Source organism: Fukomys damarensis, unplaced genomic scaffold (assembly GCF_012274545.1).
Source record: "Fukomys damarensis isolate Sample0158 unplaced genomic scaffold, DMR_v1.0_HiC HiC_scaffold_25, whole genome shotgun sequence".
NCBI lineage: Eukaryota > Metazoa > Chordata > Mammalia > Rodentia > Bathyergidae > Fukomys > Fukomys damarensis.
The window spans coordinates 36,746,278-36,762,272 of record NW_022900937.1 but is presented as its reverse complement, the minus strand read 5'-3'; the positions used below and the strand labels follow the sequence as shown (position 1 = coordinate 36,762,272).

Here is a 15,995-nt window from a genome sequence, read left to right as displayed (position 1 = left end):
CCCCAGCTCCTCCAGGGCCAGACTGGAGCAGTGTGAAGGAGCCGTGGTTTCCTTCCCCCACACTTCCCTTCCGGTTCAGCATCCGAACTCTCTGTGCGGTCTGGTATTGTAAATCTTTCTCTACAAAAGCGAAAGCCTGCCAGGCCTCCTTCTCAGGGAAATAACCTGTGCCTCTGCCCATGTGGCTCATGGCCTCTGTGCTCCTACACCCAGCAGCCCATCCACGCAGGGTTGAGGCACCCAGCAGGGAAGCCCCAGACCCTTCCCGGGGGAGCAGGGCTGCCCCACGTGGCCACCTGCACTATGGTTGACAGGTGGAGACCGAGAATGCTTCCTGGGAGTGGGCTCACTAGCTGGCCAGCATGTGGCTAAATTGGGTCATCCTGGAAGCCCGGTGTGACCCCTGGGGAGGAAACTGCCCTCTCATAGCAGCAGAACACTTCCTTAGCTATGCCGGTCAGTCCAGTCCGGACTTAAATGAACGCTTTTGGCAGTCAGAGTTGTACTTGTGTATTTAAAACATCCTCAACAAAAATTGTAGCCACAAAAAGATGGACGACAACAACTAAATTCCTGGAATAGGTCACTCTGTTTGGGAATATTAAAGCACATCTTTCCCCCAAAACACACACACACGCATACCTTCCACCCATCTCTCCACCCCTCCATCCCCCATCCTTCCGTCTCTCCCTCCATGCCTCCATCCCTCTCTCCACCCATCCATCCACACATCCCTTCTCCACCTACCTCACCAGTCCTGGCACAGTGACCATCCTGGAAAGGACAGAAGGATGGACTTAGAAGGGGCTCGTTTCTTTGCTATTTCATCAGTCCACTGCATAAGCTAGGGGTGTCTCATTTCGAGGAAAACATCTACAAGCCAAGGACACCCACCTTGTGAGCTTTAAATCGCACCTCACAGAGGTTATGGACGCTCTCTGCCCGCACCCAGTCTGCCGTGCTCACCTGCAAGAAACACACAGTGGATGCGTGAAGAGACCAGCGACTCGAGGTAGCGAAGGTGAACGTGCACAGCACAGGTGGGTGCAGTGCGTCTCCCACTCAAACCCTAAGCCAGCACCAGCCCCTGGCGGACTCAGGGGAGGCCAGCGGGCCAACATCCAGGATGACTCAGCCAGTGGATGCAGCGTGGAGACAGCCACAGGCCAGGTAGAGACTTCCCTTGGACACCACAGGCCACATCCTGAGAATCCGTCTTAGATTCTTTCCATGTTCACTTCAGGTCCGATATTAAATTAAACATGGAGCACTTGAAATGAGTTTGCTAGTGTAAGTAGATGAGTGTGAACTTTCAGGGCTGTGATCGCGGAGAGAAAATATTGTTTATAGCCCTCTGCTCTTTTGGACTTCCTCAGCTCAGAACTGCTCAGTTCTGTTTCGGGAATGGATAAAAATTTCACCAATCAACTGAACCTGATTTTGATTGGGCTAAACCATCCAGCTCCCAGCTCTCTTAGCAATAATGACAAAATAATTCAGTTTTGAGTGATGCTTTGTGATTTGCAATTAATATTCACATATATTATCTCTAAGTTAAAATAATTGTCATGGAGAATCGAAAATAGTCCACAGTGTAGCAAATATAGATTTTTATTTATTTATTTATTTTACTATGGGCTTTGCCTCTAGTCTTTCAAGCAGTAAAAATCAAAAGCTTGCTGTATTGTGTCTTGGAGGCACCAAAACCACTTGCGAATTCCTAGTGATCATTTAACCAAAGAGGAGGTGGGGGAGACTGAGCTGGCTTTCCTGGTCACCGCCTCAGAAAGCTGGGCCAGTGTGAGTGTTCGGCACTAACTCTCCAGAGCCAACTCGCTGCCCTGTGATTTCAACAATAAAAAACAAGGTTCAGAAACAGCCTGAAGCCACAAGGAGCAGTTAGACCACTAATGTGAAGACACTCCCTAGGCAAGGGCTCAGGACGCTAAGTGACCCACCCCCCAGCTTAAAGTTGGTGTCACAGATCCCCAAACCCCACCTCTCCCAACTTCTGAGATTCCCAGCTGCAGCATCTTACAGCCCCTCCTCCTGGCAGAGCGCAGGGGCTATTCACACCACTGGAAAAAAAAAAGTCTCTGTATGCATCATTTTAAATTTCCCATTATGACAATGCTGCTCATCTCAAAAGTACAAAGGATCAAAATCTGAAGAATCTGAAAAGCACCAGTGAATGAAGACATGTTCTGGAGATGCCCTCCCTGAAAGGGCTGCCTTGGTGCTGTATATATGCATTGTACACACTCATAATTTTATGTCTTTTTAAAATGTAATGGTATCAGCATTCCCCATGTCATCATTTCTTTCAGAAACAAAATTCTCATGACTGCTTAGAATGTCAGTGTGCACATTTATCACGCTTGCCAGTGCTGCCTTTGGGATTTACATTCTAAGTGGCTCTGAGGTATTAGCCATTGTGACCGAGCTATGATTGGTGTATTTAAAGGACATTATATCTTAATATTCTATTGCATTGAATGCATTTTTCCTCACCAGTTTGCTACCCACATATAACCATCAGAGTCACCTTCTAAGTGAAAGATGGGAGGAGACTGTGCTCTTTCCAGTTTTCGAGATGCAGCCTGTCTCCTCCCCCATTCCACTGGGCCCACAGCGCATTCACCAAGCAACTCTTCCTGGGCACCTGTAGTAGACCAACAACGGCTTCTCTGTTCACCATTGGTGTTATTGTTCCTGCCCCGGGTCACGTCCATCTCTGGAGGGGGACAACCTGACCCCTCTCCACCCCAGCTCCAGAGCTGGACTCCTCTCTCCAGGGATGCACATAAATCAGATCACACGTCTCGTGGTCAGAGCCATGGTGATGGACTTCAGGAGACACTGCCCGGGGAGAGACACAGGTGAAGTAGCTGCCAAGATGCTCAGAGTCTCTGGGTCTGGAGCAAACCCTGTATCTGGGAGCTCCTGAAAGCCATGAGGGGCTAGTAGGACTTGAGTTATTGCAGTTAGGCTGGTGTATCAGTACTAGTTCCTCATCGCAACAATGTACCTCATAGACACAAGGTGGCTGCTCTGTGGTTGCATAGGTCTATAATCCCAGCACCTGGGAGGCACAGGCAGGAGGGTTTCCTGAGTTTTAGACAAGCCCAGAGCTTTTCCTGACAGCACAGCAGGGGCAGTGCCCCCACTACAGGTGCCAGGGTGACACTACAGTTTGGCCCAGCCCATGGTGCAGCCACAGAACTGCAAGTCTAGAGAGTATCCTCCTCATCAGGCCCCTCTGAAGTGGCCGTGATCATCTACTTAGCTCAACCTGTTGCAGACTTCTACACTCCAGGTACAAGCTGCCTTTCATTTCTGAGAAGACAATTGGTCTGTTGGGAAGGGCTCAGCATCCCCTGGAACTTGGAGAGGCTGGGCCTCAGGTGACCCAGATCTACTGCCTTGAGGATCTGCTTTTGAACAGCATCCCCGGGACAGTAGGCTGTGCACTAGTGGAACTGTGAGAAAACCACCTGAGCATGAAGAGCTCCAGGACTTGGAGAAAAACAGGGAGAAAGACAGGGAGAAGAAGTACATACAGATGGGACAGGGAAAATCGTGTTTGCAAAGCAGGTGTGTACTCAATCACGAGTTCTCCTAAGGAGCACTCGTCAGCCATCTGCCTTCATCCAGTGGCTATGTAGGGTATGCACAGTGCAAGGAGCTAAGGGAGGCATCAACTTCTGCAAGCCTAAAATTATTCCAGAATGACTTATTTAAAATGCTGCACTTGTCAATAAACAGAAAGCCTGCGGTTTACTACTGTCTTCTGTCTGAAGATCACTGTTGCTTTCTTGACTTCTAAGGCTGCGGTTCGCATCCAATCTGACTCAATCTTCATCCTGAGCCACCAAGTTTTGTTGTTCATTCACTGTCCTTGTGGTCAGATTCACAGACGGAGCGGCTCCTTTTCCCAGCAAGCTGTCAGGCAGGGTCCACAACGTACCTGCTCAGTTTTGGGAGAACAGTGTGGTTGGGAATTGGAAAATAAAACTAGACAATTGCATTCAACCTTACATTTATATTCTCAGTTCTATGAAAGCAGGCTTATTTATTTTAATCAAATGCAAAGAAAAGGATATTTTTAAAATTTCAGCATTTGGCTACTCAGTCAGAAATGTCTGAATAGAAGGGTTCTGGTACTTTTTGCTTCTTTCTGGATTCTTCAACCACACAACTGATGTGCTAATACTCAGAGTTTTCTGAAGCCCACCTCCAAGCCCACTGATCATCTCTGTCAGGAAAACTACGACATCTGAACAGGTGCTGGAACCGGAAGACAGAAGTGGATTCCTGTAGAGCTTGGGGAGGAAGGAGGTGGTTGATACATAATCAGAGCCTTTCTGGCCACGGGACAAGCAGCTGTCTCTGTCCTCACCCAGCCCCAGCTGCCTGCTGCATCTCTGAGGGGAGTGAAGACAGCAGCAAGCCCGCCCCAGGGTCCTTACCGGAGGAGAGCAGAGGATGTAGACGGACGAGCCCTTCAGTGCCAGGAACTTTGATGCAAAGGTCTGGGGGGAGTCAGCTCCCTGCAGCCTCTCGTACACCCACCCCATGTGCACCACCTGCAGAGGGAAACCTGGAAGATTAAAGCCCAGCCTTGATGGGGGTCCAAGGAGCACATGTTACACACATCGAACAAGAAGGTCTCCCTCCACCACTCCAGAACCAGAAAGTGGGAAACCCAGGTCCATGGCCAGACTTCCAAATCAGGCAGACCCAAGAGAAAAGGAAAACATCTGTGGCTAAATATCCAGAGTTCTCTCTTGGGCCAGGCTCGAGATAGGAGCTCAGCTATGGGCTCCGTTCCATGCACTTTCTAAACTCACAGTACTGAATTACATTGTGCTAGGGGTTAGCATTTCAGAGCCTTCTATGGGGACATAAAACTGGATAATTACATTTTTACTTCTGTAGTAAACACACAAGTTCACATAGTGTAGAAAAATGGCTGTTTATCTTAACAGTTTAACCTCTTAACTGTGAAAATAATAGAGAAATACTAGATTTTTACCACTGACACTGAGTAGTTTAAATCTCATGACATGAAATACAAACTACAAAAATCAGAACCTGATACGGCTATTGCTGGGGATTTAGCTCAGTGTTTCTGCCACTGGCTTGTAAGCACACGGACCCGAGTTCGATCCCTGGTAGCAAAAGTAAATAAATAAAATAAGTAATAAATAAAAACTCTCAGATACCTGACAGAAATAGCAATATAAGAACTCTCTAGGGCTGGGGATTTAGCTCAGTGGTTCTGCTGCCTGCCTCGCCAAGTGCAAGGTCCCAAGTCTGATCCCCAGTACCTCCCCAAAAAAAGAACTCTGTGCCTAAAATGTGAAGATACATACTTTTTTAGCAAGTGGCAGGAGGAATAGGATTTTAATTTTTTCATTCCCTCATTTTGATATTTCAAGAAAAAACCAGTCCCTTAATATGTCCTTAGGCATGTGCCGTTTCAGGACGACACAGATTCCCAACCACTCTACTAAATGGCCCTGGCCCCAGGTACCGTACCAAATGGGACCAGCGTGGCCCGCAAGTCCTTCGGGGCTGTGGTTCTCAGGTCCAAGCAGAGGGCTGGGCAGGAGCAGGAACGCATTAACAGTGCCACGACCCCAAGTACAGGAACATGGACCCACCCTGAGGGTTCCCACCCACGCCGAGGAAGGCTGCAGGAGGTCAGGGTGCCAACGTCACAGACAGTCAGATATCCAGAAACTGTGCCTCTTGATTGGACAGAGAAAGGGCGGGGACACGCTGAGGGGAGCTGACAGACAGCTCAGCAGTCAGCGCTGCCCTGGCTTTGCATGCTGGATGCAGACGGCTGCATGCAGAGTTCTAATTTTGTTTGCCTGGCATAGATACGCAGAGCTTTATGAACCCCCAACATTGCACTGGCATTGTACATTTCCTATGGGGTTTACCTCATGTCTAGCAAAGACTGTAGGCTGAAGTCAGTACCACAAGGTAACAGTTTTGGAAAAGCACAGCAATCACCCTGGGGAGTGGGTCAGTGGGACAGCACTTGTGTAGCCTTGGCCCCAGGTTCAGTCCCCAGTACCAAGCAGCACAACACAATTCTATCTCACATGTGGCCTGGACACAACTTCACATTTCCCTTTTTGTCACCGGTGGGAACGGAACGACCCAATTCACAAGACAATTGTGAGAATTTAATATTGTTCCCATGTCACCAGGAAAGGGACAAGGAGTAATACCCTGTTCAGACAACACCAGTACTCTGCAAAAACCACACACTGTTACTTGCTCCTGAGCACCTCCCAGATTTGAAGCTAAGTTCACAGATCACTTAGGGATATCCTATCAGCTTCTCCACATCTGTCGGCTGGAGGTGGTTATGCCAGCAACAGCAGTGCTGTCAAAGACGGCTCAACTTCCACTGCTAACAAACCGCACGTTTCTAGGTAATTCAGTGGATGTTTGATGTTCCTAAAATTAACAGGAATTCAGTACCTAGTCTGAACCTGCTGCTGAGATCGGCATGGTTTATTTGATATGATCACTTTTCAGCACTGTCAGTCGGGACACGGAGGCAGTCGGGACATGGAGGCAGCCAGGGCAGCACAACTAAAGGCCCTCAGGAGAGAGTGCAGGGGACCCTAATACTGATTCTGCCCAAAGCAGGCTGTGAAGAACAAACCCCACACCTGGCTTGTGTATAGAAGCGAGTCTGGCCGAAGCCCACGTGCCAAGGTCAGAGTAACTTGCACCCGAATTTCTTTCCCACAACTAAAGCCTCCTGACTAGAAGGACAATGTTCTAATCACAGGCATATAGTCTGTCTATTCTGTTCCTAATTCGAGAATGCTGTGTCTTGTCGTTTATGAGCCTTGTTTACATTACTTTCCATAGAAAGCACACATAGCTCACCTTGAATCCAATTGACTGCCAATAAAAGTCAAGGCCTGGGACTGGCCAGCACCTTCGGGGGTTGCACCAGCATTGGTAATCCTGGCCCCCGCTTTCTCTCTTTTAGTTCTGTGTTTTAGTTTTATTTCTCAGTCCTGCATCGTATACTGGGCAGGATACTGGAACGTAACTGCAGGGGTCTCCAGGGGTCTCCAGCCAGGACAGAGCAACTAAAGACCCTCAGGAAAGAGGACTCCAGAGCTGCTGCAGGAAGTGGTGAGGACGATGGGATGAGTGTGCTGGAAATGAGGGGGAAGGATTATGAGGGGGATTCATGGCAATGTGTCCTTTACTCTAATGCATTTAAAATTTTTTAAGTATTCACTTATTTTTTAATCACACCACATATTCCTTTTGTATTGTCTTTCTGTTTTCTTTTGTCTGGGTTTAGCACTTTTGGTGGTTCTCAAATGCTTTAACCTTTTTCCACTTTTACTCAAGTGGTATTTCTTTGCTACATGCCAAAATCAATTAATTGTCCAGAGTGAGAAAAAAAATCCTTTCTGTGTTTAAAGGGGCCTATATCGTAGGGCCCTAAAACACATAAAAAGTGTGCACATTTTGAAGAAATGCGACATGAGCCTCCCGTGACAGCCCCTCCAGATGGCTCAGGCTGGCTCCTGATCCTTGCTTTGCAGTGAAGCTGAGTCCAGCATTTCATTCCCAACACTCAGACTCCAACCCCTGAGGAATGCCAAGTGGTCCAGCAGTTTTAAGAGAAAGAACTCACACTGCCCAGTACATCCTTCTTATTGTACAGATAAAGAAACTAAAGCTCAGAAGTTATGTGCTCAAATTACGCCCCTAGCTAGGAGTTTGATGGTGATTAAATGTGGATTTTAGACGAGTTAAGGCAGCCAGGACTGATGCTCATAATCATGCTTGATACAGGGTAGAATTTCTCCAAGATGAAGTGAGGGAGACTCAGGCTGTACCTGTAAACAATCATTTGCTTAACATTTGGTCCTGGGAGCCATGCTCCTCAGTTGGTCAAGCTGTTGTTTTATTCCTCTTCCCTGCATTTGATTCAGTGATAAAAAAAAGAAGGTGAATTCCAAAGGAAAGCAAGACAGACTTGACTGTAGACCGGGGGAACCCAGAGCTGCCCAACCCAGATCGTGTCCAAGGCTCGTTCATGGCCTCCTGTTGGCAGGTCCTCTGCTGTCGCCCACAATGCGTTACCACAAGCAGTCAGCTCTGTGCTCACTGCAGTCACCGTGGGTAGCAGAGGATCACCCTCCCCATCAGGCACAGCCAGGGCAGTGAGGGCCTGGAACCCCAGAAACACCAAGCCCGGCCCTCTTGGTGGGGGCTGGCTCTCCAAACATGGGGTCTCGTGGGGCGGTCTCCTCAGTTTCACTGTGCCAGCAGAAATCCAGCTTCCAGCAGAAAATGGTTCATGGAGATGAGTTGGCCTGCTCTCCCCAGTGAGGAACAAAGCAGGAGGAAATGCTCCACAGCATGAGAGCTGCAGAGCGGGGCGCTCAGTGGGAAGATTATGGAGACTTTGTTATAAAACCACAAAGGACAGCAGGGAAATATTGTGTTACATGAATCTGAAGACATTTAATTATTACCCATAGCTAACCCCTCACTCAGCTACATAAGATGCCAAGAGTTGCTCAACTTAGAAAGATATTAAGGGAAATACTATATTTAGAACTCTTCTTACCGTCCCATTCTAATTTAAAATGCTGGCTAGAAGTGTTTAATTAAAACACAGGGCTGATTTCCTCTCAGCCTCAGTAAGCACTTGATTGGCAAAGACTTGTTCTCCCAAATGCCTTCTGTCATGAACTCAGATGGTACGTCTGAACACGGTTGAAAGAGTCTTGGTAGCACCACTGAAAGAGAACTGAACATATTGCTTCCAGTTTTCCTGACTGTAATGACAGCTTCCCAAAGGATATAACTGGAAAAACAGTGAGCTATACCTAAAAAACGTAGCATGCCCTCCAGTACAGCTGAAACTGACTTTATTAAACAGGAAATGGAATAATATAGTGGTTTAAAATTTTATTTGTCCTCTAATGAAACAACCCAGTTCTAGGATTCTTGCTAAATCCTAATAGGGCTGGTCCATGAGCAGTCTCTCTGAATTAGAAGTTATATGTAGCAATGAGGCACTGAGGTGATGAAATCAGTCTCCATCCATGGTACTCGAGACTCGAAAGGAACAGAGGACCCAGCTAGTCAACTCTCAGGAGTTTGGGGCTGGCCAGACCTTGCAAACCTGCGTCAACACTGTTGGTCAAGGGCCTCCTCAGAGTGAGGAGTCCCAGCCCTGTAGGCACAGCTGACGCACTCACACCCACATCAAGGTCTAAATCCTGATTCCTTCTACAGTATAGCCCTTCATCCACAGTGAGCAGATGCTACCAGAACTCTTCTCCCACATTAGTTCCATGTAGACAGAGCATTCAAAGGTAACACTGGAGCCGGGCCAACCAAATTCAACTTGAAAGGCCATAATGTTCTTCTACCAAAATTTCCAACTCCGATTTCAGGAAAAGGAAGCAGGTGCTTGTGGAGACTTGTTATAATATCAAGCTGAAAAACCCAAGTCCTACCTGGTTGCCAGGAGAGCAGCATTTATTTGCCATCTTCATCTGTGGAGAAAAGGCAGCAAGGACTCAGTACCACGAGATGCTGGGGGCTGGAGCTCCCCGCCTGCCTCCCCTTAGGCAGCTGCAATGGGTCCACCTCCCCCGCTGGGCTCAGAGATCTTTTTCTACTGTGCTGTTTCTCACTGCAGACCCACAGGGTGAACTACAAACGCAGGCAGCAGTTCTCCCAGGAGGAGAAGCTGTATTAGCTTCCATCGCTCCTCCCCAGACATAGCTTTTATGCCAGAGTAGCTATGGGACAACAGATGCTCAAATCCCAGCACCCAACAAAAGTGGGAAGATGGCTTCTGCTTGCATAATTTTAGGCACTCACAGTTCACATCAGTCTCCCCAAACCCCTGCCAGGTCAATGTTATTTAGAGAAAAAAAAAATATTTGTGCTGTTTTTTGAGGCAAGGTCTTCCTATGTATTCCAGGCTGGCCTTGAAATCGCTATGCAGCCCTGGCTAGCTTCCAACTCACTTGATCATCCTGCTTCAGCCTTCTGAGTGCTGAAATAGCAGGCACGCAGCACCACACCAGGCTTATTTTGCAAAATTTTACCAGTGAGGAAATGAAAGTCCAAATATCATGCCCACATTTCTGCTCTCCTTATCTGTTCCACTGACTGGAGCAATCCATGAAAATCTCCCAAACAGAAGGAGCTTTGTCCTCAGAAGCATTTTTGCAAATATCAACTTAACACTCTCATCCACCCTCACATCTTTGGAATTCAGCGTCTGAATTTGCAAACTAAGGTCTTAAGAAGATGCCTCCTTGAATAGCTGCAGAAAGGATGCTCTGAGGGCTTTGGAATGGAAATCTCACACATCCGCTGCTTCCCAAGATTTCAGAGTTCAGCTCGCCTCTGTTCCAGCAGGCTGAGTCAGGCCTGGGCAGGAGTTGGGGGGACTGCGCAGGGGGGCCGCAGGTGGGGCTTCTGTCTGACTGTGCCCATCCCAGGTTGCAACCGCTGAGTGACCAGGCAGCCCCAGGCCGCAAGGCCGGAGCAGACACAGACAGGGGCGCGGGTGAGAACCAGGACTCAGGCAGAGGCTGTGAGCCCACGGCCAGCCTGCTGCGCCCTGGGGAACTTCACCCTGGGAGCTTGTTACTCCTTTCTTTTTAAAAAAGAAAAAATAACCCTATTGACTGGATATCAACGTACTGCTGAAGAATACAGGATGTTTTGTTCCTGTCCAAGATGGCTGCAGTGAAAATTTGAGATGTTGTATTTTTGGTTAGCTATGCCTTTTGTAAATTTTAATAATGTTTGAGGGAATTCTCTTTTTTTAATCTCAGGTTTGCCCAAATAAACATTTCAGATTGTACCGATGCATCTGGATAAAACAGACGTATCTCATTACCCACACACAGTAGCTGTGTCTATTTATGTGTGCTAAGAAAGAGGCAGAGAAGGAGGTGGGGAAGGAGGGAGAGAGCAGTCTGGGAAGTGCCCAGGGTTAGTGATCCTGCAGGGCTGTACTAGGAGATACTCGGATGGCTTCATCTTGAACTTTGGGGTGGGAGGGGGCACCCACACTCTGCAGCATGAGGCGGCCGATGTTGGCCGAGACGGCGCACAGCCACTCGCCGCAGTCCCGGGCAGTGGGGAACTGGAGGACTCCTGAGCGCGCCCCGTCCAGCGACAGCACCTCAAAAGCGTTGGACCTACAGGAAGAGGGGGGAAGGCTGCTTCAGGGGCTATAGGCAGCAGGGTTTGGTGGGAGGGGGCACCCACACTCTGCAGCATGAGGCGGCCGATGTTGGCCGAGACGGCGCACAGCCACTCGCCGCAGTCCCGGGCAGTGGGGAACTGGAGGACTCCTGAGCGCGCCCCGTCCAGCGACAGCACCTCAAAAGCGTTGGACCTACAGGAAGAGGGGGGAAGGCTGCTTCAGGGGCTATAGGCAGCAGGGTTTTGTCAGAGCAAGAAGAGCCTCCCCCAGCCCCACCAGATCCTGATCTCCTGTTCCCTGGGGAAACCCCACCACCTCCACCACCCGCAATCATGAGCACACCCAACTGGCAGGCTTGCTGGAATCAGGGAAGCCTGGGATTTCCTCCCTAGCAAAGACTTTTCCAACTCCATAAACACAGAAAAGGCAGTTCCCATGGGAAACAGTCTTGCTTCTGTCGGAATTCCGGACTTGCTGTTTTATGGGGTCCAGCATACCAATGCTCCTGAAGGCCCCTTGTCACGAGGTATCCAAGGGTGTCACTGCTAGGGTGATGGGGCACCTCACCCTCAGCACTGACAGACCTGGGGCTCCCCATCTGGTCTCTGTCCTAAACATCTCCCCAGCCCTGCACCACAAACGCTCCTGCCTCCAGCTCAGGAGCAGTCTTCCTTACCACAGTCTTTTTAAAGATGGCAAAAGAGCTGCAGACATTGTATTACAGGGACACATGCACACCAATGTTTATAGCAGGACAATCCATAAAAACTAAATCCTGTATTCCATCAATGGACAGATGGATAAAGAAAAAGTGGGATCTATATACAAAGGAATACTACTTGGCTATGAAGAAGGATAAATTCAAAACATGTGTAGGAAAATGGATGCACCTGGGAAATGTAATGTTCAGTGAAATAAATCAGACACACAAGCTTAAATATCATGTGGCTTCTCTCATTTGAGCAAGGAAAAGTACAAATAAAGAGTGAAATAAAGGATTGTTAGAAGAAAACTGGGAGAAGGATCCTTTGCAAACTGGATTCAGTCCAGGAGACCAAGGTGAGGGGATGTGGGAGAGGAGAGGAAAAGATTCAATCCATTCCCGGTAAAGTACCCAACACTCACAATGCACGTCAGCATTGTGTGTCCAAAACACGAACTGAAAAAGGTAATAATAACAATAAGAATTGAAATGGGGAAAGGGGACTTAGAGCCAGAGGGAAGGGATTAAAAAGGAACCGAATGGGGAGACACACTGGCACCTGCTCCCCAAGATGCTGTCACCCTCGTGTCCGGACATCAGCAGAGTTTAACTGCTGCTCATAGCCAAGGAGCAAGACAAGGGGCCCCATCACCAAACCCTCACCGAATGCACAGGCAGAGTCAGAGTTGCTAACATCTATTCCCGGGACATCTCATCTCAAAAGCTGAATCACAAGACGTGCAAACGATCTGGGGATGGTGACCTCTGTGGGGGAAACAGGTGTGTGAGAGTCCCCAGGTGTCAGAGTAAACGGGAAGACATCCGGGTGCCCATGTTAAACATGGTAAAAGAGCTGAGCGTGCACATGCCTGTAATCCCAGCACTCTGGAGGCTGAGGCAGGAGGATCACTGTGAGTTCGAGACCAGCCTGGGCTACATAGTGAGTTCCAGGTCAGTCTCAACTACATAATAAGACCCTGTCTCAAAAAACCAAAAGTAAATAAATAAATAAACACAGTAAAGGAGCCAAGGAGATCCTTGTCTGGAGGGGTAAGGAAGTGTGGGGACCCCCTGCCTCTGTTGCCACAAGCTGGGCCGACCCAGGCCAGGCCATGAACCTCTGAGCTTGTGTGAAAGCAGAGGAGACTGCACAAGGACTTGGGCCAGGGTGGGTGTGGGCGGACAGGGCTGGCCCATGGGCTTTGAGTCTCCCAGAAAGAGGACTCCACCGCCCAGGCTGGGGGAGTCTTCTAGCTCGTCCAGACATACATGGCCGCCACGCATGCCTTTGAGAGTCACCCACACACACACACACACACACACACACACACACACACACACACCCCAAGCTCAATTCCTGCTCAGTAAACAAATGTGACTCTCTGGGTTGTTTTAGGGCTATTGCGTGAGTACCAGAGATGATTTTGTGTCTTTTGTTTCTAAGAGCAAATGCAGAATCAAGGGTATTGGGCCTAACAAGCACAGACACGTTGTCTTTTCTTGTGAAGACGAAACAACGCTCCATAAACAAAATCCACACTTTTTTTTGTTGGTACTGGGGATTGAACTTGGGTCCTTTGGCTTGTGAGGCAGGCAGCAGAACCACTGAGCCAAATACCCAGCCCCCAAATCCACACTTATTAAACATGCGCGGCTAAGGGGCACACTGACTGCAGGAGTACCTCCTCTCCGGAGGGTCACAGGCTGCACTTCTCTGTCCAGAGAATCCAGCTGCTGAAAGCAGGGGTGGCTGAAGGAGTCGCAAGCATGCTATGAGTGGGTGTAACCCAAGATCATGTGTCTTAAGAGATGATTTTACAGAACAAAATGAAGTGACTTCTCACAAATTTGAGACGCTGTGAATCTGGAACAGAGACACTTTGGTTGTCTGCACAAATGAAGCATAGTCTCAAAGATTTATTTAGTGGCTGAATCCACTGGGATTTCTAAAACATGAAGGTTAGATTTTCTGACTGCTTTGAATATCAGACTTTGCAGCTTTATCCTATAGTTATGCAAAATAAATGCAAGCAGACCCTGCAACACGTCCACGTTTTCTTTGTCTCCCAGGTCAGTGTAGCCCGGAACTGACTTCTGAATTCCTCCCGGGGTGGGGTACTCAGTGGATGCTGAATTTCTGGGTTCCTAGGACCCTCAAGTTTTCACCTTGTAAGGAAGCCTTTTAAGCCCAGCCTGCCACGTGCAGGTGGGAAGCTGACCCCCCGGTGGCCGCTCCTCCCAGCAGCACAGGACCTCAGCTTCACCTTAGGATACCGATCCTGGTGGCAGCCACACATTCCCTTCATCCTCCTCCCAGCGAAAACCTCTCAGACTGTCCGCAGCCCGCGGTGTCTCACAGGCGGAAACAGCAGCAGCATCTGGCATCCTGTGGGTAAATGTGCTGTTCCAATCCCTCATTTTCCAACCACCTGTCTTACTTGCAGAATAAAAATTTTAAACGCGTCACTTTGCCACTTATTCATTGGGTCTTCTTTCCATGGAAGCCGTGAACTAGGCGGAGGAAGGAAGTGATTTCTGAGTAAATGCCCATCAGCCAGTGTCTGCTGCACTCCCAACACTGAGTACAACTGGCGTCACTGGGCCCAGCGGACCCGAGCCTGGGCATCGTCCGCACCATGGGTTTACCAGCTTTAGTGCCTGAGATTTCCTCTGAGCATTTGTGCTTTCCCACTTCATTTGGGTATTTGCCACGGCAGAGCATTTACAATAATTTCTTGGTCCATATGGGGCTTACATCTGCCCCAAAGAGCCTGTTGTCAACGCTTTCAGGCTAGAACCCTAAAGTGCAAGGATGAGTGAAAAAGAGCCGCAAGAGAGCTCACAGCCCAACATAGAAAGCTGCCTGCCTCCCTCCTCCTCCTCCTTCTGCCCCTTCGGAATACACACTTCAGGAAGGAATGTATTCGGCCTTTAGCAAAGCACGCACATTCCCACGGGCACGCTGAGCCTCTGTGCTCGCCGCACCTGCCCATGCGTGTGCACTGTGTGCACTGCCCTGCAGCGACACACATGCTGTGACTGCACCGAGGATGGCACTGTCCTCTCCAGCCAGCAAACACCCTGACCTTCTGTCTCCAGAGTGAAGAAAATGTGAGTGCAGGGCACTGAGGATGAAACAGTACCCCTGCAGCCTGCAGGCCACCAGCGAGGTTGTGAGTCCCGACTGAAGGGGGATGCAGACTGCCAGCCTCAGACCAGGGCTCTCCGGGGTCACCAAGGAACAAGACAGGAAGAGGAGACGCTGTCCAGCCGCAAAGGGCCCCTCGCATGGACGCTGGCCACTGAGATGCCAGAGCCCCAGGGTGGACTGGACCTCAGCCTCCCTCTCCCCACCTCCACCTCCACCTCCAGGTCAAGCTGTGTGGACAGCGACCGGCAGGGCCATGCAGACCCACGTCTTCCCCTGCCCTGCCGTCCCAGGCCCTCATCCTGCGGAGATGCTCAGTGCCCGGGAAGCAGCCCGCCTGCTCGGGAGCCCTGACGTCTGAACGTGTACTGAGAGGAGAACTTTTAAATGGCATTAATGTTTAAACATGATGGTATCCTTTGCAAAACAAATGAGAGCATTTAGCTGGATAGTTCTGGCTTGTAGTATCACTTTATGAAATGTGCTTATCGGCAATATGCCTGCAGTGTGACTGTTGTGAAGCCCATCTGACTCTCTGTAGGCGTTTTCTTCTAAAATAAGGTGAGTTCCACCAAAACAATAGGGAACTGCATTGTAAGTGATAAAATCTAATTTCCCTGTTATTTTCTAGGCCATGACAGGTGTGGGATTAAAAGATGCCAAAGTTGTGGTTTTGCTCCCCTACTCTCCCTTGCCTTCCTCGTTCCCTCTCTTCCTGTTGTGGAAAAAGACAAGGCCAATAACCACTCAGTCTTTCTGGCCAGCATAAAATAAGAGGCATAGAAAGAGCTGCACTGAGTGGGGAACTTGAGTCAGGTGCTGGGAGTGAAAGAACCATGTCAGGCAGCGGCGTGGTGTGGCGTGGGCTCTGGGGCTCACTCATCAGCTGCTCCGCTTTGGGG

At 49.2% G+C, this 15,995-nt stretch overlaps 1 protein-coding gene across 1 annotated transcript in view; it reads right to left on the bottom strand.

Annotated features, from left to right (window-relative positions):
* Window positions 1-15,995, bottom strand: part of Sntg2 (syntrophin gamma 2) — a 55,807-nt gene that overhangs the window by 17,070 nt on the left and 22,742 nt on the right. The window contains 4 exon segments of the mRNA XM_010622688.1: window positions 895-966; window positions 4,470-4,586; window positions 9,528-9,566; window positions 11,305-11,434. Of these exon segments, the coding sequence (XP_010620990.1) occupies window positions 895-966; window positions 4,470-4,586; window positions 9,528-9,566; window positions 11,305-11,434 (358 nt within the window).